This window comes from Falco cherrug, chromosome 2 (assembly GCF_023634085.1).
Source record: "Falco cherrug isolate bFalChe1 chromosome 2, bFalChe1.pri, whole genome shotgun sequence".
Classification (NCBI taxonomy): domain Eukaryota; kingdom Metazoa; phylum Chordata; class Aves; order Falconiformes; family Falconidae; genus Falco; species Falco cherrug.
The window spans coordinates 59,135,071-59,163,012 of NC_073698.1; the positions used below are offsets into that span (position 1 = coordinate 59,135,071).

At 39.3% G+C, this 27,942-nt stretch overlaps 1 protein-coding gene across 2 annotated transcripts in view; it reads right to left on the reverse strand.

Annotated features, from left to right (window-relative positions):
* The window catches only part of FGF14 (fibroblast growth factor 14), a 415,520-nt gene that overhangs the window by 136,959 nt on the left and 250,619 nt on the right, over positions 1–27,942 (reverse strand). Inside the window, exon 1 of one of the 2 annotated variants that reach the window (XM_055703168.1) lies at positions 2,738–3,445. The exons of the other annotated variant lie outside the window; for it this stretch is intronic. Coding sequence (XP_055559143.1) covers positions 2,738–2,930 — 193 coding nt within the window. The 5' untranslated portion in view covers positions 2,931–3,445. Of the gene's footprint in view, positions 1–2,737; positions 3,446–27,942 lie in introns of those variants that run through there. 2 annotated transcript variants of the gene reach the window in all.

Sequence of the window (27,942 nt, forward strand, 5' to 3'; positions counted from 1 at the left end):
TTTCTGAAGACTTTAAAAATAAAGACTATTTTCAAAAGTTGGCTAATATGTTGGTAAGTGTGCACACATTGTGCATTTCTATTTATCTAATTTACATACACATGTACATACAAGAGTAAATGTATATTTTTGATTTAAAAAGCAGCAACACTAGCTTTTGCTGCTTGACTGTTTTAGAGATGGGAAGACATTTATTTTTCATATGTAAGTACATAGGAAAATATTTTTTTATTCCATGAGAAATACAGTCTAACTTTTACTGCTTTACCTAACAAATACTTACGTACACTTCTACTCTTCCATTTAATTGTATGAGAATGCTACGGACGGTCTGTCGTACCTTGATTAGCTTATTTTTCATAATGCTCTTGTGACACTCTGCATGTCATTTACACAAGGTATATTTGTCAAAATCCCGTAGCACCTTTGTGACAACAGATGTCTTGAAATACATCCTATTTTCTTTGGCAAAGACTTACTTTAATGGGCTTGACAGTGTGATTTCAGTGAAGTATTCAGTGGTCATTTAACTTAGTTTAGGAAAACTAAAAAGAGACTCATAAATGTTCACTTTGTAACTCATATAAGGTACTTTTAAAGCATTCAGCCTTATAAAATGTGTTGTTTTCCCAAATAATTATTCATTCTAAATTATTCTGCATAAGTTGTTGAAATAATGGCTTCTGTTTGATTGTTTCTTCATTTTCCCTCCTAAATAGCATGCAACTTTGAATCCACAGGTACTCCATGTATCGCTTCACGCATCATGAACATATACAGTAAAAGGAACGGTAGCATTTTCAGCAGGAATTCTTACAGATGCACTGTAATTCTGAGACTTTTAACATAAATCAATGGATAAATATCACCATGTCTCCATGTGAGGAATTCTTAGAGAAAATAAACTCAGGGATCTGATGCTGCAGACTTTATAGCGAATACCACTTGTTCTGATTATTCTTAGTGAAATCTTTTGTACCAGTGTTATGGGTTAACAGCTGAGTTACATTCTAATCCAGTTCTCTTATTCAAGAATGTCACAAAGCGCCTTATGAAAAATGAATGAATGAAAAAGGATGAGCTGACATATCTTTTAAGACCCTTCCTACCTAAGAAAATATTTGCCATCTCCGTGCTGTGAGACAGTCATCTCCTCAAACTGTAATATAACCAAATACAGAGTTTTCTCGCAAATAAGACTGCACAGGTGATTGGGAACAATTGCTCAGTTAGCAAATCCCTCTAAACTTGTTCTCATGAACAAGTATCACACATATAAATCCACCATCACAAACCAAGTCCTCTAGTCTTCTTTCTAAGCACACATGCAGGCCGCCTAAAAATAAGCCACCCCAGATTTTGCCACTGACGTGTTCTCACTGATCTTCTCTATATCACTGTACTACCTAAAAATGGCAAGATTTAGCTTGCAATAGGAGTTACAAGAAATAATACTTGCAGTAATAAAGACGTGTAAAAATGAAATTGCATGGATTTTGTCAGTTTATGCTATTTCAAGTATGAAGCACAGGAAAAAATGCTGAAAGGATCAATCAGGACAGATCCGCGATTACGCTTCTTAAAATTATCTTCCAACCCAACCTAAAGAGGAGCTATAGTATCCATACCAAACTACAACACATGGTGGCATTCTCTAATGTAACAGAGGGTGGTCTGTACCTTACCATTGACTGGTAGGTATTGGCCACGTTTCAAGTGATAGTTAACATTTCCACTCCTCATGACACAATACTTTTGCTCTAAAGCGACCTGTTTCTGAGGGCAACTACAAAACAAGTCATGACCATTTCGGAACGCTGTTGAGTATTGAGTTGAATCCCACAAAATAAATTAAAAAAAAAAAAAAAAAGAAGTCATTGCGATAGCATTTAACTCCTTTTATTTCTAGGGTTCCGATACAAAGTCCTGGATAAAATGCAGTCATCATGGTACCAGTTTTAGTCGTCTCGGTTGACTGGCGGCCATCAACGCCAAAGAAGAGCTGCCTGCAAAACTTGTTCGTCTGTATGATGAGGCCGTGACCCGAGGCTGTCAGCGGGCTGGCAGACCCGCACCCGGGACCCCGCAGGGGTGCGGAGCAGCTCTCCCACGGCTGCCGGCCACCCTGCGCCTCCCACTTCGGCCACCGGGAATTGGCCGGGCAGCGGGGAGCGGGACCCCTGCGCTACGGCCCGGCTGCGCCTGCCGAAGCCAAGCGGGCAGCTCTAGGAAGGGAGCGGCGAGCGACGCTTCCCCGACCCCGGACACTTTAAATAGCTTTCCGCGCTGTGTGCTCCTTGTCCTTTAAGGGAAAACACGGGCGAGCCGGGGACGGGCGGGACGGCAGGCAGGGCTCCCGCCACGCCGGCTGCCTCCCCCGCGGGGCTTCCCGCCCCGGCGCCCACCTGCCCCCATCAGCACCTCAGCTCCGCGGCGGCCTGGCCCCGCCGGCCTCGGCGCACCGGGCGGAGCGGGCGGCACCGGCGCGGGCAGCCGGGCGGCAAGGCGGGCCCTCAAGGTCCCGACCCGGGGGTGCGGGGGTCCGCGGCGCCCCTCAGCTCCCAGAACCGCCGCCCGCTGACGGGGAGCCGGGAGCCGCCCGCTGACAGGAGCGGGGGCGGCAGTTGGCGCCGGCTGCCGCGGCGGCGCCCGGCCCGGGAAGTTTCTCGCCACAGGTTGCCCCCTCCCGCCCGCCCCCCCGGGAGCCCCCCGGGCGGGCCCGGCCACAGGGACGCACCTTGGCGCCGCAACCGCCGCTTCTTGAGCCCGAAGATGCGGACCTTGGAGAAAATGTCCACCAGGTTGCCGTTGCAGAGCCCGCGGTTCTTGCTGGGGCTGTTCCGCCTCCTGCTGGCCGAGGGCCGGTCCCAGTGCTGCTCCCTCGCCTGCCGCTTCTGGCGGATTAAACCGCTGGCGATGGCCGCTGCCATGGCTGCTCGCCGGGTCGCCCACGCCGGCCGGCGCCGCGACGGGCAGGGGGGCGGGCGGCGGCGGGGCGCTCAGCCCCGGCGGGGACCCATCCCCGGGAGCGCGGGCGAGCGGGAGCCTCCTCCGGCCCGGGGCGCGGCTGCAGCGGGGCACCCCCGCCCCGTGGCCCGCGGGAGCTGCCGCCGCCGCCGCGGGTCACCGCATGGGTGCCTCGCCGCCCCTCCCGGCCTGCCCCCGGCGCAGGGGCACCTGCTCGGGCGGAGGGTGTTTGCGGGCGGCCCGGCGGCGCGGAGCCAGCGGGACTCGGGGCAGAGCCGCGCCCGGTGGGGTCGGGTCGGGTCGGGTCCGGCCGGCAGCGTCGCCTCCCGGCGCTGCCCCTCAGCCCCGCGCCGCCACCGCCCGCTCGCCCGCCGCTGCCATCGCCGCGGCCGGGGCGGCTACCGCCGCCTCTTCCAGGCTCCTGCCCGGTGATTGCCAAGTGCTTCAGAAATCAGCATCTGGAGAGAGCAATCTTCTTCTCGGGGGAGAGCTGTAATCACGGCTCTTCAGTCCCACCCCGCTCCAGCCTCCCCTACACACGCACGCACACACACGCACACGCACACACAGGCACGCACCGCTGGAGCTTTTTTTCCTCCCCAAGGCGAGGGGCGGCGAGGGGGCAGGGGGTGGAGGAGGGATGGGGAAAGGCAGGGGAATAAAGCAAAGGGGGCGAGGGGCGGGAGGGAAGCGGTGTTGCTGATGCCGTTTTCGGGTGGGAGCCAGCGGGTTCCCGGCGCACCCGCCGCCAGCTGCCTTCGTCTCCCCTGAGCTTTCTGGCTGGCTGGATGCGGAGCGCCCCCCCCCCCCCCCCCCCTTCGGGAAGCGGGGCGCTGGGCGCTGCCGGAGGGGCGTACGGCCCTTCCCGTCCTCCGCCGCCCAGCCGGGCACCCTTGCAGGCACCCTCCGGCCACCTCCTCGCACCGGCTCCCTGACGCCCTGCCCGCGGGCAGCCGCCCTCGGCGGTGACACCGGCACCTGTCGCCGTGCCCCGGGCGGGGGAGCTGTGGGGGCAGGTGAAGGGCCCGCCGCCCGGCGCAGCCCCTCTGCGGGACGGGGCAACCGTCCGCCCCTCCTCACCCCGGGCACGGACGGGGCAGGGGTGTGGGCCCACAGGAGAGGGGTCTTTACTGCATGCAAAGCGCAGGTTTTAGAGCCGTGAGGAAGAAACACACCTACGAGGCTAAGGGAACCTTCCACCCAACCCAACACGGGCTCTTTGGGAGAAAATGTTATAGCAACAGCAGACTTTTAACTCTGAGTGCAAACTGGTTACTGAGGTTTCAGAAATACCGAAGGAATTCTGTAGGGCACCCACAAACAGCTGCAGTAGGTAGATGTATTGATCATCAGCACATGCAGAATTATTTCTTAATTTTTTTTCATAGTCTTGGAGCACTTGAGCAAGCACCAACCAAGCTCACTAGATACAGAATACCTAAGGACTCTCTGCCCCAAGGAGCTCGCAAGACACTGCAGATAATAAATACCATCTAAAATAGAACATCTTATTTCTTTCCTTATCTTTTTCTGTTGGGTCTTCTCCATTTTCAAATAAGCAGCTCAGTGTTTTTTGGATTTACTTTCTGCCAGCCTAATGGTTAAACTTCCCAAAGTTGTAACCAATTAGAGGAAAGTGGAAAAGGGAAGCCAGCAGCTACACAGGAAAAATTGCAGTTGTCCTATGAAGAAGGGCAGATGCTCACAGAGGGAAATACCATGTAATAAATACCTCATTTTTATGCTGTTTTCAGAATACTCTAATTTCTTATTAGATGATACTTAAAAAAAAAAAAAAAAAAAAGTCTTTGAAGTGTAAATATACATGTGGAATAATTCCGTGCTTTGCAATACAGAACCTCCTAGGGAAGGGTAGGTTCTTGTTTCAGCAGAGGCTTCAGCATCTCCGATATTGACCATTATTTCCCTAAATTCTTTAATCTACAGAAGGCTATTTTTATACAGAGGGCAAAAGTGTATGGTGGGAACTCCCTTATACAGGGATATTTTTCTTAATACTAGACCAACTAGGAGCAGAACATGCACAATCGGATCTGGATAATACATTTTAATTCTATTTAAAAGTGTCTCTAAAGAGATTCAGCTAAAACGCATTGGATTTTCTGTCTGGCAATTTTTACAGAGCAGCCATTTCCTTGCAATAGTTAAAATTACCTTAACTAATGCAATTAGACAGAGAGTTTGCTTTGTTTTATTTAAATTTCACTGTAGCAGTTTTGCATACTGCTTCCTTTTTCTTACTTCCCAGCAGTGGACAAGACACAAGCGTTGCCTTAAGGCCCCTCTGGACAGAAGCGCACCCACGCACGCCGCCCCAGCGGGGCCCCGGCCCGGCCCGGCCGCCCCGGGCGGTCTCTGCCTTCAGCACCATGGACAGCCGAGCGGCCCTGGGACATCCCCTGCCACCCCCGGGGCAGGTGACAGGACACAGCCCCAGGTCTCCTGCTCGGCCTGGCTCCAGGCTGCAAACAAAGGAATGAATGAGAGGGAGCAGAGTGAAATAAAGGGCAACCCTCCACTGCCTTTATTTTTCAAAGGCATTTAGGAGTGGAATACATACAGCCCTAACTTCTGCATGAGAAAGTCTCTCCAAAAAGATATAGGTTCCCCATTGCCTTTTGCTGGAAGGACATCTTCATATTATCCAGTGATGCTATTCACTATATACTATCTACTACTATTGTTCCTTTTCTTTAGTTTCCTTCAAATACTGGGGCCTTTGCCAAAACACACTGACATTTCTCAATGATATGATGCTTGGGGTGGTGGCAAAGAAAGGAAAGAATGAAGGTGAAAATGGGCAGCATGCCTGCAGACAAGAGAAAATGTGTTTCTTACTCCAGAAATCAAAAACAGTGGCTTTCTACTCGGATCTCGGAAATGCAGAGCAGTTGTTTACTGCTTGAGGTTTCGCAAAGAAAACTCAAGAGAGCCATCTGCTGTCTTAACCGGTAATAAAGTGCGTGCAGTTCTTGGCAAAGTGGAGGTTTTGCTAGCAGGTGGATCGTAGTATGAACATCGCGGCTACCTTAAAGACTAGCAACTGCATAGGATTATGAATTTAGGACAAATGGAAATATCTTAGTTACAATATTTGCTATATTAAAATAAAATTTTCTTTCTGACTAACAGAACTCTGGCTATGAAACCAAATGATTAAATGCAAAACAGGGGGAGAAGGGATTTTCAATACTTTCTATTTTCCCATCTGTTCAGTTCTAATTGCTAATTTATAATGCATTTCGGGAGTTTTATAAAACAAATACATTTTAGAATCTTTAAAATTACTTGAATGAATTTTAGAGCAAAACATGCAACAGATATAAAGTGTGCATGGAATACTTGCTTTATTATATACTAGGGTATGAAACATTCTTTAAATTTATTTTGTGCTGTATTACTGGGGTCAAACCACATTCAATTTCATCTAATTTAAAATGCAAATTACAATGTGCTGTTTTCAGGCATCAGAGTTCAATATTAAAATATACACAATTAATATTTGTGTATATACATGTACTAGTGATACACAAAATCATTTTGTAAGGTCTACCATTAGGAAAAATGTGATTCTATGCTTTATATTCTATCCTTACCTAGATCCACAGGTTACAAAATGTACAGAATTGAAAATGTCAGTCTTACAGTTTAAGGACTGTGTTATCTTTTCTCACCCCCACCCTGTGTCATTTTTGGTCAATGCAGACATGAAAACTCTACAGAGTTCTTCCTTTCATAAGCCGTTTCAATAGAAACAAGAATGTACAGGTATGTTCCCACATACACACACTCCACCCACATTTTCTCCTCCCAGATATGCTGAAACCATTCATCATATCAAAACCAAAACAAACAAAATCAAACCCTAAGAAATATACTCCAGAGCACTCACAAGCATATATTTTCTACAAGTGTAACATGCCAGATTATTACATTGGTACTAAATATGTTTTAGTTTCTTGAGGTCTAGTAAAGGTTTCATTACACTTGCTTGCCAGCAGCAGGCACACATAGCTTGCTTTTCCAGTTAAATACTCTAGAATAAGATGCTGTAAAGTCAACCTATTGTATATTCTAGAAAACATAAATAAAGTCTTGTGAACCTAGTAGTTCTCCCAGACTCTTTTAGAGTTGAACATCATTTCATGTCCCTAAAAAGGCCTTTTTTCTTATTTTTTTTTCTTTTTTTTTTTTTAAAGATGGTATGTGCTACAGCTGCAAGCAAGATTAATACCTTTCTCCTTAAACTTCCATTCAAACTGGAAAGGCTACTTTAGAGCTAAAGGCACCAATTTAGGCATTACAGTTGCAAGGTGTGCATAAGAGTACATCTGGGCCACTGGGAAAATTTAATGTCATTCCAAGAAGAGATGTCTCAGCATTGAAAAAATACTCGTTTATAAATTCTGATGGATTAATTTAATCAACATTCTGATCTTGATAAGACAGCAGAGTGATTACCAGAGTGCTATTTCCAGCTAAGGTTGTGATTCTGAACATTTGTTGGTACTGATCAAAAATTAACTGAAGGTTGCTGGTAATTTTGGTGGACCATAATTCAAGTGTCTAAATTTAATTTGCATACTAAGACCCCACCCCTCCACTCCCACAAAATGATATCATAAGAAAATGTGATACAATTCTACAAATAGGATTATTCATATAACTACAAACTAGTATCTGCCCAAGGCACGCAATGTGTACATATGTGGTGTGGAGGGTGGGTGTGGGTAAGCAACAGTAACTTCCAAGTCTTGATTTAATTTTCCTGAGGGACAAAGCTAGAGCAAGAGAAGAATTAATGACTTGAACAACATGAAAGAAATACAATCAATGGCTTACTCTGTAGGTTGGTGTTTAGTTTTCTAAAAAATTAACAAGCTAGAAAAATGTTTGTCAACATAAAAGGTCATATTTTTTATGACCATACCTGTATGAACATATTAAATCATAGATAAGAAATCCCTTTTCAGAACGTTTATGTGCATTCCATGTTATACAATAAGACTAGTATGGTTGCACAGTGAGCTTGAAACAGTTTAAATTAGGTCAGTTTTACATGTTCTTTTATGTTAGCCTGGATATAGTTGTCCTTATATGTTCTTGTTAACCCCTCAGAAGACAATGCACTGTGAAGCACTGTAACTTAAAATCCTTAACAACCCGAGCACTTGATGTTTGTTGACTATAGACTTTGAAGAGCATTAAGAACAAAGTTTATTAAACTTGCTAATATACTTCAGAGAATATCTATGCTTTCACACTGTTCTGTATCAAAAGCACTTAGTTTTCAGTCTCAACATACCTATTAAAATTTACTGAATCCATAGGAGGTCCTATATAGTCAATTGTTTAGATAGATCAAGTGAATCCCTTTAAATAAAAGCAAGCTTCCACTATGTCATTTAAAGGACTGTCCATATTTTAGCCAGCTTCTTCACAGGTTTGGACTTACTCGACTTTATGTATCCAAGTCATAAGAAGAACCATTAAAATATAATTAGTGTATATGCAAGAATAAATTAATTCACCATGCAAGGAACTCCTACATTAGATTACTGGTTGGGCAGAGAACTATCAAAATGTAACCATTACTATACGTAACATCTAAGGAAGTACAAATGCCTATACAAGCTCAGAGTCAATGGCTTAGGTAGTGCAATATTTGTTTGCATTGACTGGTGGCATTTCTTTCACACATTACATGGAATATGTCTCCAACTTAAAGGACTGAGTACCTCTATACTAGTAAGGATTCAAACTCAGTTAGAGAACTGAATAAGATCATCTTGTAGATGACCAATAGGACATCACTGAATAGATATTGGCTTCTTCTTTAGAAATTATGTAATTCTCAAATTGCTTGGGTTTACTTTTGTAGGTTTTTTGACTTTGCTTTCCTCCTTCCCAATGCTAAATTGCATTGATTATACTGTTCTAGTGAGACTCACAAATAGCACTGTGTCAAGGAAAATACCTGCTCTAATCACTTACAGCTTAATTTTCAATTCCATTAGCTAATTCTTTGTTCTTCAACAGCAAAAAGCAAATGGAGATTCTTACACTTTTTAACAATCAATCTTTCAGCAAAGTAAGACACGTGATTACAGATCCTAACTGTTAGCACACCTCCTGTGATATTTTTCATGCCTCTTTAATTTTCACTTTGTCTGTCCTCTACTTCTGATACCACTTATTTTGAGACCACATGAACAAAAGTGATAAATTGGATTGACAGGAGAATCTGAACAGCACACAGACCATACGAGTCTCTCCAGGATAATTCACACAGGCCCAAACTTAACTCTGACAAGTCTTTTTTAAACAGTTAACAACAACAATGACAAAAAAGGAATAAAGGTCACTTTCAGGGACAAATCTATGAAAATAATTAAAAACTAAATACATTGTGGTTTCTGCAGCAACATACATACGTGATTTTAACTTAAAAAATTAAATAGTCTCCTTAGAGAGAGATTCTTAATTGCTATCAACAGAAACACATTGCATTTATTTAGCTCTCACTAAAGCTAATAACAGATCTGCCACCAGAGTGCTTCAGACAAGGCTCTGACAACACAAGCCAGAACAACTCCCACTAAAGAAAAACACCTCCCCCTGCCCCCATCTCTAGTCCACACAGATGTACAGAGCAGTTTAAGATTGAGAGACCTAAAAACAGCGCAGAGAGCTTCTTCATTAATTTTTCGTCTGCACAGCTTAAAACAACATCTGTTGCATTTGCTTATCTAGCCACAGCAGGACTTTTCTGTTTTGCCTGACTTCTGAAATATGCAACAGATTTTGCTATCATTCTCCCAAGTAACTGAAACTGCCTGTAACATGAGTCTGCTTAATTTTGTTCTACAGAAATAAAAAAGGAACATAATTCCTGAGAAATTTGGTACCTACAGTGAACTTCCTACGGAGTCAGTACAGCTGGCAGAGCATGACTATATGTAAGCTGTTACACCTTGTTACACAACAGTCTCCTGTGAGGGTTTCCTACTCCTAGAACAGAAAAAAAGTTACGGAGATTGCAATGAACTTACTCACAGTCTCTTGATCGGAATAATCACAGGTACTATCCTAAACACACGTTGATTTTTACTGCACAAGTTCTGGAAAAAGCATGGCCTATAGAAAAGTAGCCATGCATATAAAAATTTCTAACTATAAGGGAAAAAAATCAGCTTAGTGAGTAACAGTGACTTGGGGAACGTTTACCAGCCTACACACAAGGGATTGTTCCTTTCGTAGACTTTACATCACATTACATCACATTTACATCACATTTCCTTTCATAGACATTACATCACAATATTTGTTGGTTCATTAGATGTTCACTTTCCAACAGATAGCTTCATAGAGGAATCAAATCGTTTAATCCTTTTGTTAAGGAAATTAGTAATATCAGCGCATACATACACACAACACATATACAGGCATAAAATGTATGAATATGTAAATTTTTATAAAAAATGTTTACACATATGTACATGAGGACACTTTTATATTTATGAGAATTTGGGGCATTTGGTATGGAGACATTTTTATTCAGATACATTGTCTGAATATCATTTAAAAGTAATTTGTCTGCACATGATATGACCTGTAAATCCCAACATAGACACAGAACCTATGTCTTCTGTCTGAAATCATTAGGAAATCCAAAATGCCATCCAATCATTTATATATACATATATATACACACACACAAAAACTGTATAGCCCAAGCTTATTGACAGTGTTTTTCTAAAGTCCTCCAAAATATTAATTTTAAATCTTTACATAAGGATTTCTTGCTTTCCTCAGAACAGATATGAAAACATATGGCAATATGAGAAAAAATGTGTTCTATTTCTGGACATTAATAACAAGGCAGGTGCTGGATTTTGGTCATCTCACAGAGACCAAGGAGAAAAAGCACATTATGTCCATTACAATAAACACTGAACAGAAAAGACAGCATGAGCAGAAGTATGTAAGTTACTAGCTTGAGAAGCAGAAGTACAATTCCCTTTAAAACACACCCAATGATCCTATAAGTACATAAAGTGATTGTCACCAGTGACAGGAAGGACTGGAACATGGTTGCCTGTGTACTTGCAGGGCATAGACACGCACTCCCACACCCACCCCTCCATACACCCTCAATACCACTTTGTGGTGGAAGAAAGCATGAAGGACACTCCCTGGCAAATAATTTTGGAAAAAAGTAGTCTTCCTTTCTGCTGTCTAACATAGAATTGGCAGCGTAACTCATCTGGCAAAAATAACCTTTTTTACAGTCATCTGTCTTTCTTTACAATTCTTCTACCGTTTATTTTCAAATAACTCTTGTTTTGCAATTCATTTGATACTATTTTGAAGACATTTGCAAGGGGAAAAAAAAAAAAGCCCTGTAACCTAAAATCCTGTTCTTTTCTTGTTCCAGAGGGAAGGGAATACAGCATTTTTCTGGGTACTGTTAACCAGGAGAAGGTAGGTCTCCGAAGGAAGAACAAGTAAACATGGACAATGCCACATTCACCCCTAGGGTAAGCCTTAGTCTCCCCTGCGGCCGTTTCATATAGAGACATCCCAAACCCTTCCTTTGGGGTTCAGACACAGCTAATGTCCTCTGAAAAAAAGCCACATGTCTCTCCCTCTTTCCAAACAAAGAGAAAATCAAGTGCATTCTCTACTACTTCTATTGAATGGAGTAAGTTAATTACAGATGTAAACCTCTGAAAACAAGTACACCTTAGCTTCTTTTTAGTCAATCTAGATATTCAGAAGTATCTGACATGATAATGCAGTTGATATTAGCATAGCAAGCGACTTTTGCTTTTCTCTCCTTAATATCTTTCACTCAGTTTTATTTTCTTTGATTGAAAGGTTTTCTTTGCATTGCTATACTATTGTTAAGCAATGGATGCAAACAAATATTATCTACTAAAAAAGGCACCAGAAGAATATTGATTAAAATAACCTTTTAAATACTAGCCTTTTCTCCTCTCTTTGATAATGAGTCTACTTCAACTCTAGCTTCATTATTACTAGTGGTAATTGCTATATCAAGCTGCATGTTTCCATTTTACTTCTTCCCAAATAGAAACATTATTCTATACTTCATTTGTATGTTTTAAAAAACTGTCTAGCAAAACCAGCAATGAATACTTTGATTTCAAAAAAAAAAAAAAAGGGATTTAAGAACTTCTGTTTGTTCATCTAGCTATTTACATAAATTAAAACAACAAGAAAAAGTTCAAATACTTTTACTACTTTTTCTTTATTTTGAAGATGTGAAAGTTAGAATAGAATGAATACTATAATTATTTTTAAGTCCTGAAAAAAATATTGCAATACCTGGTCATATTACCCTGCTGATATTCCTGGTAGTAATACAAATACCATAGCATTTACTATTATCAGTAATAACACGACTAGTCCTAACAGTGACCTGCTTTTACCACACAGTCCTACAAACCTAAATTATAAATTATCTCATAGTCAAAACTTAACTCATCGAAACCCTTCAACAGCTGTAATGTGCAATTATCTGATTTGCCAGCAGTGGACACTGTTACTCTAGTTATCCACAGATACATTGATGGGAATAACTTGCAACACATACTGGCAAATTTTTCTTTTATTACTTTCACTGCTGTGAGAACTTGGAAGTTTTGGTGTCAGACAAAAGCTGAGTAAAAATTGTATAGTAGTAATATTTTTCAACACCTGTGTGATAGCGGATAGACTGTTACTTTCTTTAAAAAAACCTGTTATTTTAAAGTAAATTTAAGAAAATCACGAACTTATTCACATGGGATTTTTTTTTCAGTCATAATTTCAAGTCATAGGTGCTCTGATGCAAAAAATGAGAATTTCTTCATTCCTCTTTTTCTCAGAATGATGGTTATGACAATGAATGTGTGACTTTTGCATTGCTTCTATAAAATTGTTATAAGAAATTAAATCATCAAGGTAAAAAATTATAAACAGGATATTTACTTCTGGAGCCTGTATCATTTTTTGAATAATATAATTGTTCAAAATCTGCAAAGGATATGTTTTACCCACTGATACTTTTACAGGTACTTTGAAGTTAAGCTGAAGTGCAGACTTTTGCTTAGGAAGAAAAAATAGATAGCTGTAAAACCAACTCGGAAAGTTGCAGAAGGATTAGCTAGGAATTAGCCTAGCTAGTTGGAAGTTTCCATTTGTCTTAGAAACAGAAAGAAAATCTAAGCATTTAAGCAATGCACAGGTTTAATCACAGATAATAAATATTATCTTCTTAGACACAGTTACAAGAGTTACAGCAATCACCTTCTAATCTCAATATTCAAATGGCTCATTAAACTCCCCCTAAAATTCCCATCAGTCTAACACTATTATATAAATGCAGTTTTCATGTAAGAATATGTAGTATCTTACTAACGTAATGCTTATTGTCTGGATGATGCAACTGAAAACTTATACATAGGGCCTAACAGTCTGGTGCCAGTGCATGTACACAGGACACTCAGAATGTGTAAGAGAACGGTCATATGAAAAGTCAGATACAAATCCAGCCTATTTTTAATTTTTTTCTTCTTTCTACTGTTCACCTTGATTAGTAAATTGATATGATTTACCATGCAGTCTGGCCATGCAGAGCTGGCAAAGTTGCACATGAATTAAGGAGAGGGACATGCCTGTATCAGTGGTAGGATCGTGTCAGATCCTTTCACAATAAGACTACTATGAAATTGCCTCCCAGAAAGCCTGGAACTTCATGAAGTTTGGTGTGAGGTCTAGCTGCTGTATTTCAGTGTTTGAGAACTTTGAGCACCCACTGGGTTAATGACCCTTCTCCACAGCCTCCTATTACCTGGATAAAAGTGACTACGAAGCCATCACTCGGTGCACAAATCCAGTCAGACAGAATAGTTGGACTAGACAGAGAGACTGCTGAAACTGCTCTCCAGTCACATCAGCCCCTAAACCTGCTTAGCCTTGGACACAGGCAGACAGAACATTGTCCCTTCCCAAAGCTCACTTTTCCCAAGCCATCCACCTTGAAACTGAGCTTGCTACTGGTGTACAAGGTTGCTCTTCAGACTCAGTCCTTTGGGACTCATTTTGTCCCCATATCGGGACTTGTTACTAGAAGTCTCCAAGCATCCCTCATGTTGCCCTTCAGTATTCAGGTAAGCCTTAAACTTAAAAAATTAAAAGAAAATAAAAATTCCTCACCAAATCTCAAAGCTTTTGGACTTATTTCCAGCCTTAGTTTAAGCACTACAGAAACTTGCTTTAGCTACAGATGTAGGAAGGAAGAACTAAATTAGTACCAGGAAACAGCTTGATGAGTGGAAGCTCTCTGTGATGCAATCCAAACCGTGCTCTGTAAATAATAAGCAGTCCTGTCTATGCTAGACTGAAAAGGAAGAACAGAAGTCATTACAAATGGAACATACTGGCAGCCAAATTGCTGTGAACCATAGCTCCTTGACCAATATTCTCTCTCTCAAGACAAAAAAAAATCCTTTCTGGGCTTTAAAGACTCAAATATAAACAATCTACACATCATCATTTATTGTGTAAAAGAAATTTGCTTACCACTACATTTTTATACAGGTACTATATCAAGCTGTAAGTATAACTCATATGGGTAAGTTTTTAATTATTTTGCTTACAATTATATTATACAAAAGAATACTGCTTTGATGCCACTCACATTTTTTAAATTGACTGCTAAAACCTTGGATACAGGTAGGTCAACTTCCCATAGAAATATTTTTTTATTATTTTGAATCTCCTAATAAAAAAAAAAAAAGGAGTAACAAACAGCCATCTCTCAGTACGTTGTGCAAGTATGATCAATCTTGCATATCAATTCCTTTGGAAAAATATCAGCACCTTTAGCAAACTGAAAAAAAAAATGGCCATTTTGTCTATAGAAATGAAAGTATAGGAGGAAAATTGCCAGCAAAATTGTATTTATTTCTTTTTAGAAAAAAAATACCTAGATAAGGGCATCATACTGTACCAATCAGCAAATCTGATTTTAATGAAATAGAAATCTTTATCATAACTTATCATATATAGAGGAAATAGAGCCAGCATTTTAGCAATTTCAGTCACCAGTAACAACTTAATGACTAAACAAAAGTAATAGTATAATTTCTAATGAAAGATAAGAAGATTGTTCAAGAAGAAGCCTTGCTGGGCCTTTTCTTGATCTACTCCAAACAAAAACTAGGACTTTTTGTTCTCATACAAAAACTAGGAAAGATCCAGGCATTTGATGGGCAAATCCCATTCACAGCACAGTTGCCTTAACATGAATTGTCACAGGTTCATTAAAGAGGGACCCTTCACAGTGGTATTCAATACCCTGTACGAAGAGGCATTTGTCTAACAGATTCTGAATTGTGGCATGCAAAACCTCAGTCTTCTTCCACTGGCTAAGGGTAGTTTTTAGATTTAGCTTCAGAAGCCTAAATCTGCCTTTCTGAAATGCACCTCTAACACTTCAGTCTAAAGTATTTAAGATCCAGTAGGAGTTTATATCAACAACAACAACAGAAAAGATTAGCTTTTCAAAATGGAAATTTTCAAAGGTATTTTTAAAAGTTATTAATTTTCAGCAGTTATTAAATCATTGTTTAAACTAGGCTTTCTGTATTCCAGCATCAGCTGAAATATCCTGGAATTTCTTTTTTTCATATTTATAATGCTGCAGTTCATCAGAAATCTTTAGGCCATTTAAATTTTCTCAAAAAGCCAACAAGGGTGCTAATTAAGAGATTATGTAAAAGAGTTCCAAGTGTGAAGCGTTGAAACATTATAAATTATCAAGGATTACACATTCAGCTATATCCACTGAAACTTTAATAATTCTGTGCGGTAGCTCTGATCATTTCTCCTGGTTATTCAGTGATGCCTGAACACAACCCAAGACAGATTTCCTCCCTCTTCTCACTACACTAAATAGATATTCTGGCATATCACCAAAACCTAGTTTGCATGTACTTTGCGACATACAGCAGCTCTCATTGTGGCCTCATCCTTGAAATGAAAAAAATTACAGCTTTATTATCTAGCTAACAGAAGTTAATAGTAGTGTTGTCACCTATTGTCTTTATGTTAAGAGCTGTATATCTCTTCCACTATTTCTCTACAGATAAGTGGCAAAATGTGTGTTAATGAAGGGGTTTTTGGGTGGGAGCAGGGAAGGAGACAGAATTAGATAAAAAATTGAGATGCTCTCTGTTGTAAAGCCTTCCTAGCTTGCAAGACATATCTGAGAAGAAAGAAAAAATCAGCCTCTTTCACACTCTGAATCTAAAATAATATTTCCATTTTAAAGCCTATTGTATTAAAAAACTACATAATTCGTTGCCCTTTTATATGTGCTTAATGCTAATTTTGTTCACTGAACTAAGTCAACTATTAATTAAAAAAAAAAGCTACTTGGTACAGGTCTGCCATAAAATTAAACATTGCACTTTATTTTGTTGAGACAGAGGACACAAGTTCATTCCTTCTAACTGTCAACACATTTTGATACTTCCTTGGGGAAAATGACTTTTTATTTCATTTAAATTTAAAGGCAAGTTAGAGTTGCTGCTCTGATCTGGGTTCCTCTGCTCCAGATGAACACAAAAGTGCAATCAAAAATGCCCCTCTCTTTTCCTGAGATCTCTTCATGGATACTCAGCTTTCAGATGGATATTAATGGCAACAAACTTGACTTACCTAAAACATATTTTCTGTGTCCCTTTTCTCTATTTGGTGAACAGCACCATTAATCCCCCTGTTACTCTGCTCCATCCCTTTAGCTTCATTAACTTTGTCATGCTACCAAAAAACTAGTTCTTGCACATCATCAAGATACAGTCTGTGTTATTTTTTAAATTATTAACTAATTTGGTTTGGACCCTTTATAATCAAATCCTATACTCTGTTTTGTGGTGGGGCTTTCCTTTGTACAACACTGAAGTCCTGCCCCAGTGTTATAACCTGATGGCTATCAAGTGAGCTCTTTGGAGGAGGGTCTTACACTTCTCTGTATGTTTGGCATCTAGTGCAAGGACTAAACCTCTGTGACAGCTATGCTAAGATAAAGCCTCCAGCCCACTGATGATCCCCGCATATCAAACATTTCTCATTTCATCACCCATCCATCCCAGCAACAGCTTCCTCCCATAATACAAAACAGCAAGAGGAAATCGGTGCTGTTGCCAGCATCAGAGCATTTGGAAACTTCTGATGTATAGCACAAAGCTGTGCTTCCTTTAACTAATACAAATTAGACTGTATAGACCAGCTAACTTTAGTATAAACAGGGCCATATTCTCACTGGTGTTTAAGTGCTCTTTTAGTATACTGGTAGTTACAATTCCTGATACAGGAAAGGAAGAGAAAACTGAAGAACAGTAGGTAGGTTTTAAAGAGACAACATACAGCTTTCTCTCTGACGCACTCATTATTGTCAATTATAGGTAGCCTCCTTGCTTACCCTATCACCCCACTGCATGCCAAATAAAAGAAAAGAAACGCTAAACATATTAAAACATGTTTATACATGTTTTACACATGAGTATAAAAAAGAAATCAGGATTTATTCCTTGGAAGCTAAGATCACAGAGCCTCAGAACAGCCTAATCCACTTGTAATGCTGCCTTAACTGGTGGCTTTTCAATTAAAACTAGTCACTATTTTTTGACAAATACTAAAAACAAAAGCCAAGGCAATACAATCTCACTTAGAAGTTGAACATGAGGGTGTGTGAAATGATACTATTCACCCCTCCATACACTTCAGACAGCTGGTGGCATAAAGAGCAACAATAATGCTTAAACTCACCCAAAACATATAAATAACAACGGTACTTTTGGACAGAGAAGAAATTGACTTTCAGCATCATTCTCCTGTTGTTGCTGAAAGAGAAAGTTTCTTTGGTTCAAATAAAATTTTATCTGAACACAAGGTTTAATATATTAGCATACAAAAGGCTAGTATTCTAGTTAGCTGAAAAAAAGCAAATCTTTTTTTCTGACATAGCCTTGAAATGAAAGGTGTGAATACTGACAGCTGCCTGTGTTACAACCCATTTTAATGAGAAAAATTTACAGCAGGTTGCTTAGCCACTAACAAAAGCAACAGTTATAAATGAAAATGTTCACAAGCAATTTGGAAACACCTAGCCATTCCCCATTTCTTATATGTAATGGTGGGTCGAAGCAAAATGAATTATCATGTCAATATGTCAATATGATGCACAAAAGAAATGCCAATCATTAGTCAATGAGTGCTCCCACCAAGATGTTCAATATGTGCAGACGGCTTCTCCCCCCTTGTGTACCTTTTCCTCAACTTTGAAAGTCCGGAAGGGGCAATTACTATGGCCCAGTAATGAAGAGCCAGGAACAGGAATTCATCTCTTGTTTTGAAAGTCATTAGAGGTACAGCAATGCAATTTCCTGCTAACAGAAGACATCTCCACTTTCCGTGGAGACGAATGGTCTTAGCCAAGAGCACATTTCTATTTGTGTTTGCTCTGTGTCTGTTTAGATACAGAGACCAAGATGCAGTTTCATTGTATCCTGATATAACTGCTCTCCAGCTTCCTCATTTGACAGATGCTTCCCTCTTCCAATGGCCAGCAGCTTTAGGGGGGGTCAGAGCAGCTCACTGATCTGATAGAAAAGATGGTGCTAATTTGAGCAGATTAATCTGCTGGATCACCATGATGATCCTGCTTGCTCTGTAGCCAGTGATGCAAGGCAGAGAAGAGGAACGTGAGGCCACAAAGAGCACAAGTCCTTCCAAATCAATGGCTTTATAAAATTGATATATTTTATTAAAATGTCTAGGGCTCTGTAGCAGATGGTTGCCTTGCATACTTGAGCTTCTGAAGTCTGCATGTTAGCCTGGGGACTGTTAGCACAGGTGTTATTGCTACTGGAAGTTTATGACTGTAATATCCTACCACAGGACTTGATAAATATATTAAATAAATAAGTTACATTTTTTAAATCAATGAAATCCTACTTTAATGAATGCTCCAGAGACTCTTCGTAAAGAGATGGTATCACATGCAAATAGCGAGGCTGTTTCAAAGACAATGCCATGAACATAGGATAATTTAAAGATTTTTGTTTTGAGAGAAAGAAGATGCTATGGACTCAAGGAATTTTCAGACTATTGTAATATGTTCACAAGTGGTCTTCTGTTGTTCAATATGGTGTGCATTTCTAGATCAGCTACTATGTTACCTTCAGCAAGCAAAGCTGAAAAATAAAAGTTAATGCAAGTGATATAGATTCGCTCCGTATGTGCTCTCACCTTTGTGGGAAGTTATAGACTAGACTGACTCAGGTTAGCTATGACTTTTGAAGTACAAGGCTTCTAATGGTGTGACCTCTGCTCTGGAGCTCACTGATACTTGGCACAAGAACTATCATCATTCCACGTGACAAGTCCTGTGAAGATCTGTGGTACTGTGGTCCTAACTTGGCCCTCCTGTGTAGCAACTGACTGACTGTAATAAACTAGTAATGTATTCAGACTGCTTATACTTTCCTCTATAATGCTGCTTCTCAGATTATTTTATGACTGCTAGCAGGCGGCACCTGTGAAGACCTATCCTAGTCCTGGAAAGGGAAAAAGACTACAAGCAATAAATAAAAGCCATGAAGAGCTACAGGGGCCGGTGACCTCTAGTTCTGATTAGCATGTAAGTCCTCTTCCATCATCAAATAAAGCAATATCTAGAAGAAACCACAATGTACTCAAGAACTAATTAATCTTGGAAACAGAAGAAATAACCAGATAAAATTATCTTTCCATTCTTTCTTCAAAGATGTTATTGGACAAGTAAGTACAAGTGACAGATTCAATGAATGCATCCAAGCAACCTATGGAAGAAAACTTTGGTTATAACTAGAAAGAATGCTTGCACATGAACATTGTTTTGAGTTGTTCACTGACCTGTTTTCCCAATTATTTCAAACACACAGATTCAATAATTATGTAGCGTGAGGCAACATAAAACTTGCATATTTATATCTGTTATGATGTTGAAAACCTCTTTCATGCCAGCCCACTTCATAACAAGTACTTATTTTTCTTACAGCAGTAGCACTAATTAAGTGACTTCTCATGGAAATCAATAGCAAAATGTCAACGATTTTTATAGATCGGACCCAAAATAGCTGCCAATTACAGTACTACAAATTTCTTTCGAACACATATAAAAATGTTTATCTCCGTTGGGGTGGGGCAGTGGGGCGAGAACTGCTTGTTATTTCAGCTTGCAAATTTATTTGTGCAACTAGAAATATAAGAAGAGCATAATGAAATTATTATCTCTAGTTTCTGCTTTTCTGTTGTGATGGGTCAGAGTACCTTATGTAGTAAGATTAATGAAAACCATTAGGATTTTATGTCCAAAAATTACCTATACTGAAATAACTGTCCTATATAAGAAATGGCTTCAACACTGAGAAGATATGGCATCTTCCTCCAAGAGGGTGTATGTTTAAACCCCTGGACCCCGAACCCCAGCCTAGTAAAAAGTAATAATATTGAATTTGTCTTAAGCAGTATGGGTAACAGTAGGGGGAAAAGGGAAGGTAGGGGGGAAAACCCAAGGAAAAAAGAAGACAAAAGAGATACTAAAAACCATGACGAAAATAGTTTCCCAGTGATGGATAAGATGTATATAGAATAATTCAGAAAGGAGGTTTGCAAATATAAACTAATAAAATTGATTTTAAAGTGTCATCCTCAGGAAGAAGGTTGTATATGATGTTATTCCTTTCAAATAATACCAAAGCTTCCTATTTTACTCTAACATTTATACATAAAGGCATCTTTTTCTTTATATTTAATAGTACTTTTTAATAGTTTGAGCCCAACTGTTACTTAAAGAAATGTCTACTCAGACTGAAGCGTAGCTGAAAGTGTTTGAACTTTCCAAAGCCAGCTCAAGTTTGATTTACATAAAATGAATGAGAGGAGTCAGGACACGTGGATTAAATGCAGTGCTAACAGGCTTTGCTTATATCTAATTTTAACAGTCTGACAACTAAACTAAATTTCCACTTGAGGGATATTTCCTCAAAATAATTAAAAATAAACTGAAAATAGCTCCTAGAAGAACTGTCTTATTCCACTAGAGATTCAGAAAAACTCTGCTGAGCTATGCGTTCTGCTGAATTAAGATAAACTGCACTTAATTGATAGCTTCACAGACACTGATGACTGTGTGAGAATATCTTACCTTTGAGCTCACTCTCTGTATCTTATACTATGAACTGAAAGAAATGTCAGCCTTTCATTAAACAGTTACATCAAGATTTTACATCACATGAGATACAGGTTTACACATAGAACAAGAGCATGTGGTTTATAACATACTGTGGAAAACATGAAATAAAGCACATCAGAAAGGTTTTCTTTAAACCTGTATGCAGAGAACTTAAAAATGAATGGACTCAAATACTTAAATGATGGTAAGGTTAACCATGAAGTGAGGGTTTTTTTTATTTCTACAGTGAATCTGAGAGAAATAGAGTCACAGTTATACATGTAGAAATTGAGCTGGTGAGAAACACATGTCGGTTTTCTGAACATTTGGCTCAAAGTTTGGCATTAGTGAATAAGCAATTATCCAGTACTAACTGTTTCCTATTTTACATGTTGGGATTTTTTTTAACATTTGGAAGTTTAATGTGTGGGTTTCAAATTTTTTCAGAATGTTTTCATCTTTTCAGAATGTTTTTGAATACCTGGTAGTTTGGGCATATCATTAATGAATGGTTCCTATGAAGGAATGCTTACAAAATAACTGGGTTTATATGTCAGATACATTTATGAGACTTTATTGCCTAAAGCACGCAACAATGAAATAAAAGTTAGAAGTTATACTCAGAAAAAATTAGTTTCTTCTGTAAGAAGCAATAGCTGAGAATGGTTTATGGCAAGTTTAACACCAAAACATATAGCAAAAACACAATAAATTGCTCATTGAACATTTTTAGGGGAGGGGAAAAGGAAAGAATATGTTGTCATTTTCAGAAAGTCTGCTTCATTAATACACTGTAAACAAGTACGCTGGAAAATCAATTTTTTCTGGAACTTAAAAGCAAGTATAATTCAAGTACTGAAAAGTAGGAGGAAAAAAACTGCATGCCCTTGGCAAAAGTTAGTCTGCCAGCATATTTGGTCATCACATAACACCACTTCACAATTTTGTGGAACCCTGCAATAGATATTAACATGTAAAACAATTATACTAGCCCAAACTGCCCTTCCAAGGAAGGAAGTCAAAGAAATCAGAAACAGAAGTAGGTGAATTAAAATTCATTTTTTCAGAATAGGAGGTAAAAACCAGAATGCATCATTTCTTAAAGAATGCTATTAACTAACCCAGCGTTTTGCTGAAATGCATTATTTTGGTACACGAAGAAAGCTCTTAAAACAGTTATTATGCGTGTTGTGTTTTCCGTGTCAGAATCCTTTGCTAGACATACTTTAAATGCATGGACTAATTTGCTTCACCCATTAAACAATGTTTTAGTTATGGATTAAGTTAATAGCAAGTTTGAAACTTAAAACTGAATTAATTTTGATTTAACAAAGTAAAAAAGTGTCATTCTAAAACAACAACAACAGCAACAAAGAAATTTCTATCATGTTTCCAGGATCAGACTTTTACACTTTTTTTTGACACTTTTACAATAAAGTTATGATTTGTTTGAGACCTATCACAGGAGGAGTCATGCCCTTAAAGGAATATTCTACAGGACGTTATTATTAGGTTGGTTGTAACAATGCTCATTAATGGAAGAAACAAAATGTTGCTGCAGCTCAAATACCATCAGAACCAGAGGCTCATGTATCATAAAAGCTGTAGCTACAAACGCAGACACACACAAGCACACAAAAAGTACTGTTATTTTACATTTAAATCCAAAGGAATGTGATTTTTTTTTTCCTGTTCAGCTATAAGAATGTCTTGTTCTTAAACTGGATGCTTACAGCTGAATTTCCTTTTATAAATAGTCTGTTGGACAGAAATCATATACAGCTTGCTCTGGTCAATAGTTTTTAAAGGACATTTCTAAAGAAACCCTTCCACTCCTCAATCACAGCCCCAAGTTCACTTCACCAGCAAATGCTCTTGTACTTATCACCCCAACTTTCAACCTCTCAACCTAGGCCAAGGGTTTCAAAGGCAGGCTCTTAACTCCAGAGGCAATGCTTTGAGGATTGCAATCTACCCACATCAAACACTTGCAAAGGCTGCTAATCTTCATTTTTGGAAGGCCAAATCAAAATCCTTGCCCAAGGTTATAACGTCAGGCACATTACAAGACAGCAAAAATCACTGAGCCCTTTTCCATCTGTTTTACCCATACAAATTCCCAGTGCTTATTACAATAAAATGTACATATATTAGCAGTCAGCAGCTTATACGTAATTTCTAGAATAGCCTCCTGTTTTGAAAAGAAAAAAAAAAGAATGGTAAATCACATATATATTGGCACAAGTTTTGAGGAAGATAGCCATAATACCTGATATTGAAAGGAACAGCTGCTTATGTAAATTGGCTCAAACAGAAAATGTAAAGTACCTTTTGTAAAACTTAAGCTCAGTAAAAATGTCATGAAATATTTCTTGAAAACAGCTGTCTTTAAAGAAATATCTCCTCATTCCTCATTGTTCAGCTATTGCACCATAATGATAACGCTTGAGAACTGTGAACAAAACTAAAACCAGAAGCCAAAACAAAAGGGGGAAAAATTAAATTGTTTTTGTGACAATGGAATACATACGGTGAAAACTAAATTTAGATTGGCTGTGATCCCATACATTCCATTAATTTTGGCTTTCAAACCCAGAAAGTCTGTTTGGAACAGCCTCAGCACAGTGGGGCCCTGGCCTAAGACACCGAGGTATTAGAGGAAAAGAGTAGCCATGCGTAAATATTCAGACATATAGAAAGAGCAGACAGGAAGCAATGCATCAATTCATTCAAAATTCCACATATCCATTCTCCCCCACCCCTCATTTACCTCCCTGAAATGTATCTGCATGAAGATGAGATTCTTGTCCTTAAACACAATCTACTACTGTCTAACCAGGCACAAGCCACTGTTAGCAGGGCAGAGATTTAGAAGAGATATATTAAGGCTAGTGTGAATGAAATTAATGGGTAGTGTGTGTTTGTGGGGAAGGGGCAGGGGGAAGGAGAATGCACAGGTACACGAAGGAGCAAGCTTTCATTTATGGGATGTAAGATTCAGCTTCATAGAAAGAGTTAGTCAAGAGCATCCCTAAATTACAATCAGCTCCTGGCAGGAAAATATACCTAAGGAAAGCTGCCTGCAATTTGCACGGAAATATGACCTTTTTGAATCCAAATGATTGATCAGCTGGCTCTATCCTCATTACACCTCTTCCCACCTTGCTCCATTTCTCATTGGACCAAAATCTAGAATTTTTATGTGATGAACTTCCCATTTAAAAACAGCAAAGCAAGCTTTTTATATTTTCATGACACTCCACACTGTGCCCCCAGTTGCTTTTGCCTGATTGAGAGTACGGGCACTGAAGATCTGTAGCCTGGAAGACTGCTGTAGGGAGAAAAGGCCGCAAAGAAACGGAATCCCAGAAACCCAGCACTGCAATATCCTGTTAGATTCAAATTCCCCTTTCAAAGAAAAACCTATTGCACCCCATTCACCCGCTTTGGCATTAGAAAAATATCTGTACTATACCAGCGGTCACCTTGCATCTGTGTACTAAGCTGGGCGTCACAGTGCACACTAAAGCAGCCTATACTGTATATATATATATATATATAACCTGAGAATGTGAAAACTGTAGCTGTTTTACATCCTACAGACTTATCTACCTAGTTTTGTGTTTAGATATAAAGTATGACTATTCAGAGAATTGTTCTCAGTGATCTTAAAAAAAAAATAAACCCACTCAGACGACATTGGTAATCCTTCCCAGTTTTCTTGTTTCTGAAAGGTTTTGTAAATGAAGTCTGTTACTGAAAGGTGTGCTTATCATTCTTGTGAACTTCAGAGAGAGATTTTACCTGTGCAGATGACAGAACTGAGGAAAGCAGAGATAAAAAAATACCAAAAAAGCAGCTACAGTGATTTTGTTTCTCCCACCCTAGTTACTTTCTGTTCTGATCTGTCATGTCCCCCAACTTGATAAATGGTTGAATTAAGGATGGTACATGAAACTGAAGTGTGAATGAATCGCTTCATTAGTGTTTGCAGGCTCCATTATACAGTAAAAGTATACAACTGAGGTCTGACATAAAAGTAAAGCATGTTTAAGGTATGCTAAAAAGCACAGTAATGTTTCAAATAAATCTTGCAAACTAATACAGGTCAGATGGAACACGTTAATTGGTTTTGGTTGTCAAAAAAAAAAAAAAAAGACAATTAGAGAGGTATTTATCTGGCTAAGATTCAAAGAGAAAATTGCCATTTTTTTCCTGTTAAAATTCTGCAATTGGCCCTAAGTTACAGGTGAGGGCACTATAAGCAAAAATAAAACCTTAGGGCAGGGTAAAAGCAGATCCATTTAAATTGAAATATGTTTAAAAGACACAACAAAAATTTGCTAGCTAACATTTCAAATTACAGAACACTAAGTCCCAAGCTGAAAAGCGTTTTATATTTGGTATGTAAATACCATTATTTAGAGAATAATTGAAGCTTTTCCCTAGAAAATGTATATTATTTATACACTTGATAAAAATTGACTAAAAATACAATTCATATAATCAAATAGGATTACATATGAAAAGTTAAATCTGCTGCCTAATGCACTAGAATTAGGGAACAGTCTGATATATTTATCTTTACAGCAAGAGGAATGAAAGTACTAGCTCAGATTTTTTCCTCTATGATTATCAAACCTCATTTGATAATGATGCTGGAGACCTGATATCCTAAGTAGCTCAATTTTTTTTCTAAGTAAATGCAACTGCAGAGCACTTCTGTACTTGTTTTATAAGAGTTTTTTGATATAGTAAAGTACATCACACAGAGTTATTTGAAGTTTAAATAATAGTTCTTTTCTAAATTGTTAAATACTGCTTAAAAATTAGAAATCAGTATGTTTTTTTCTTAATTTTATTCTAGTAATTTGACAGGTATATTGAAAGACAGCTACCTTGATTCTTCCGTAAGATATACCATTTCAGCTCAAAATACTTAATTGAACTGCACAGGAATAAAGGCCATGTTTAGTCACTGATGCAAATGAGATGATTTTAAGGAACGCTCAGCACCAAACTGCTTCTCTGATAGTGAAGTACTTTTTCTATTTAGTTGCCTCAGCACATAATCGGAAACTCCAACATGAAATGAATAAGGTCTTTATTTTAAAATTCTGAACTAAGTTCGGACCTTGACTTCATAATAACCTTTTACAGCCTAAAATATGGAATAACAGAAATCTAATGCATTTTTCTAGAATCAATGGAAGGAAAGAAATGCGGATTATATTGTCTGAAAACTGGTATGAGACAACTGAGGATGCTGGCATGGTGCATGCACAAGAGTGCAGTCTTATATTTGGCTTCCTCTGAGTAAAGTTCTTTAAAACAAACAAAGGCAAAACCCTTCCAAGAATATGAAGGAACTAGGATTGTAAAATTTATGAGACTTCCAGCAGCTTGCAGCCTTGAGCTGTTACTGCATTACCCCAAGCAACTACATTGACTAATGAAGCTATGTAAGTGGAAAACTGTTGTACTGAAGAACTGCATGGGGGGAAGACAAACAGAAATATTTGACTCAGTTACCAAAAGTAGTCTGTCATCCTTCATGAAGCACTCGACATGAAGTCCAAAACCTAAGCTATTAAAATTTTCAACTAATCCAGTGTCTGCAGGTTCTATGAGACTGGGCCATAACATGCCTAAATGTTTATATCTTGCTCCACATTTAAACCCATCTGATACAAACGTAAGCAAAGTCAGCTTGGCAAACAGAGGGATCCACAGTGGGACTCAATTCTGAAACCTGGGATATCAGGCTAATTTTTCCATGGATCTTTATGCAGCCTAAACACAAATGCTAGTAAACTCAAAATCTAGTATGTCAAAAGTCATCTGCTAGTAGGGCCAAAACAATACACTGGGTGCCTAAGTCGTTTGCTCAATGCCTTCTTTATTCACAGCAACACTGGGAGACCTGTCTAATCCCAGGACAGTCCCCAGGATCCCAAGACAGGGAGCAAGGTTGTCTGCAAAACACATGGGGAGGGTGAGGAATCAGGAGCACGGTGATGATGGAGTCAATATACCCCCAGAACACTGCAAAAAGAACACTGCACTTCAGGGCATCTGATGATTACCAAGAATCTCCTCAAAGGTCCAAAGCCTACTCCTCTCTTCTAAAAGCAGACAGCTTGCACATCTTTGAGAAAGGTGACAGTCCTTTTTTAATTAACTATTCTAGACTACCACATTTTCACTGTCAGAGGTAATTCACCTTTGGAGTCCCACAACACTACTGCAAGTACAATGCCTCAGAATCACCCCCAGTGGATTTGTGGCTCAGATCTGCCCAGGTGAATTAAAATGGCTTAAACTCTGTTATGCAGCTGACAGAGCTCAGTCTAGTTCTTGTCTCCCCTTCCTTTTAGGAGAAAGTCTTAGGTGCATGCTGGTTAGAAGCTCTTCCTGCGTGGGTCCTGTCTACTGAGGCTCTGGTACAAGAGGTGCTGCCGTCCCATGTCCCACTTGTCCCATGAGCTTGCTGCTAGGTTGCCTCAACTCGTTGACAAGGAAGTGCTTACTGATATGCACTTAAACAAAATTTTAGGTATTTGGGGTAAGAAAAGTGCCCCTATAGAATTTAAGTCCCCTCAATGTTAGGTGAAAGCTGTGAAGAGCTTCTTCGGAGTACAGCTTGGACATGGTTTCCAAGGAGG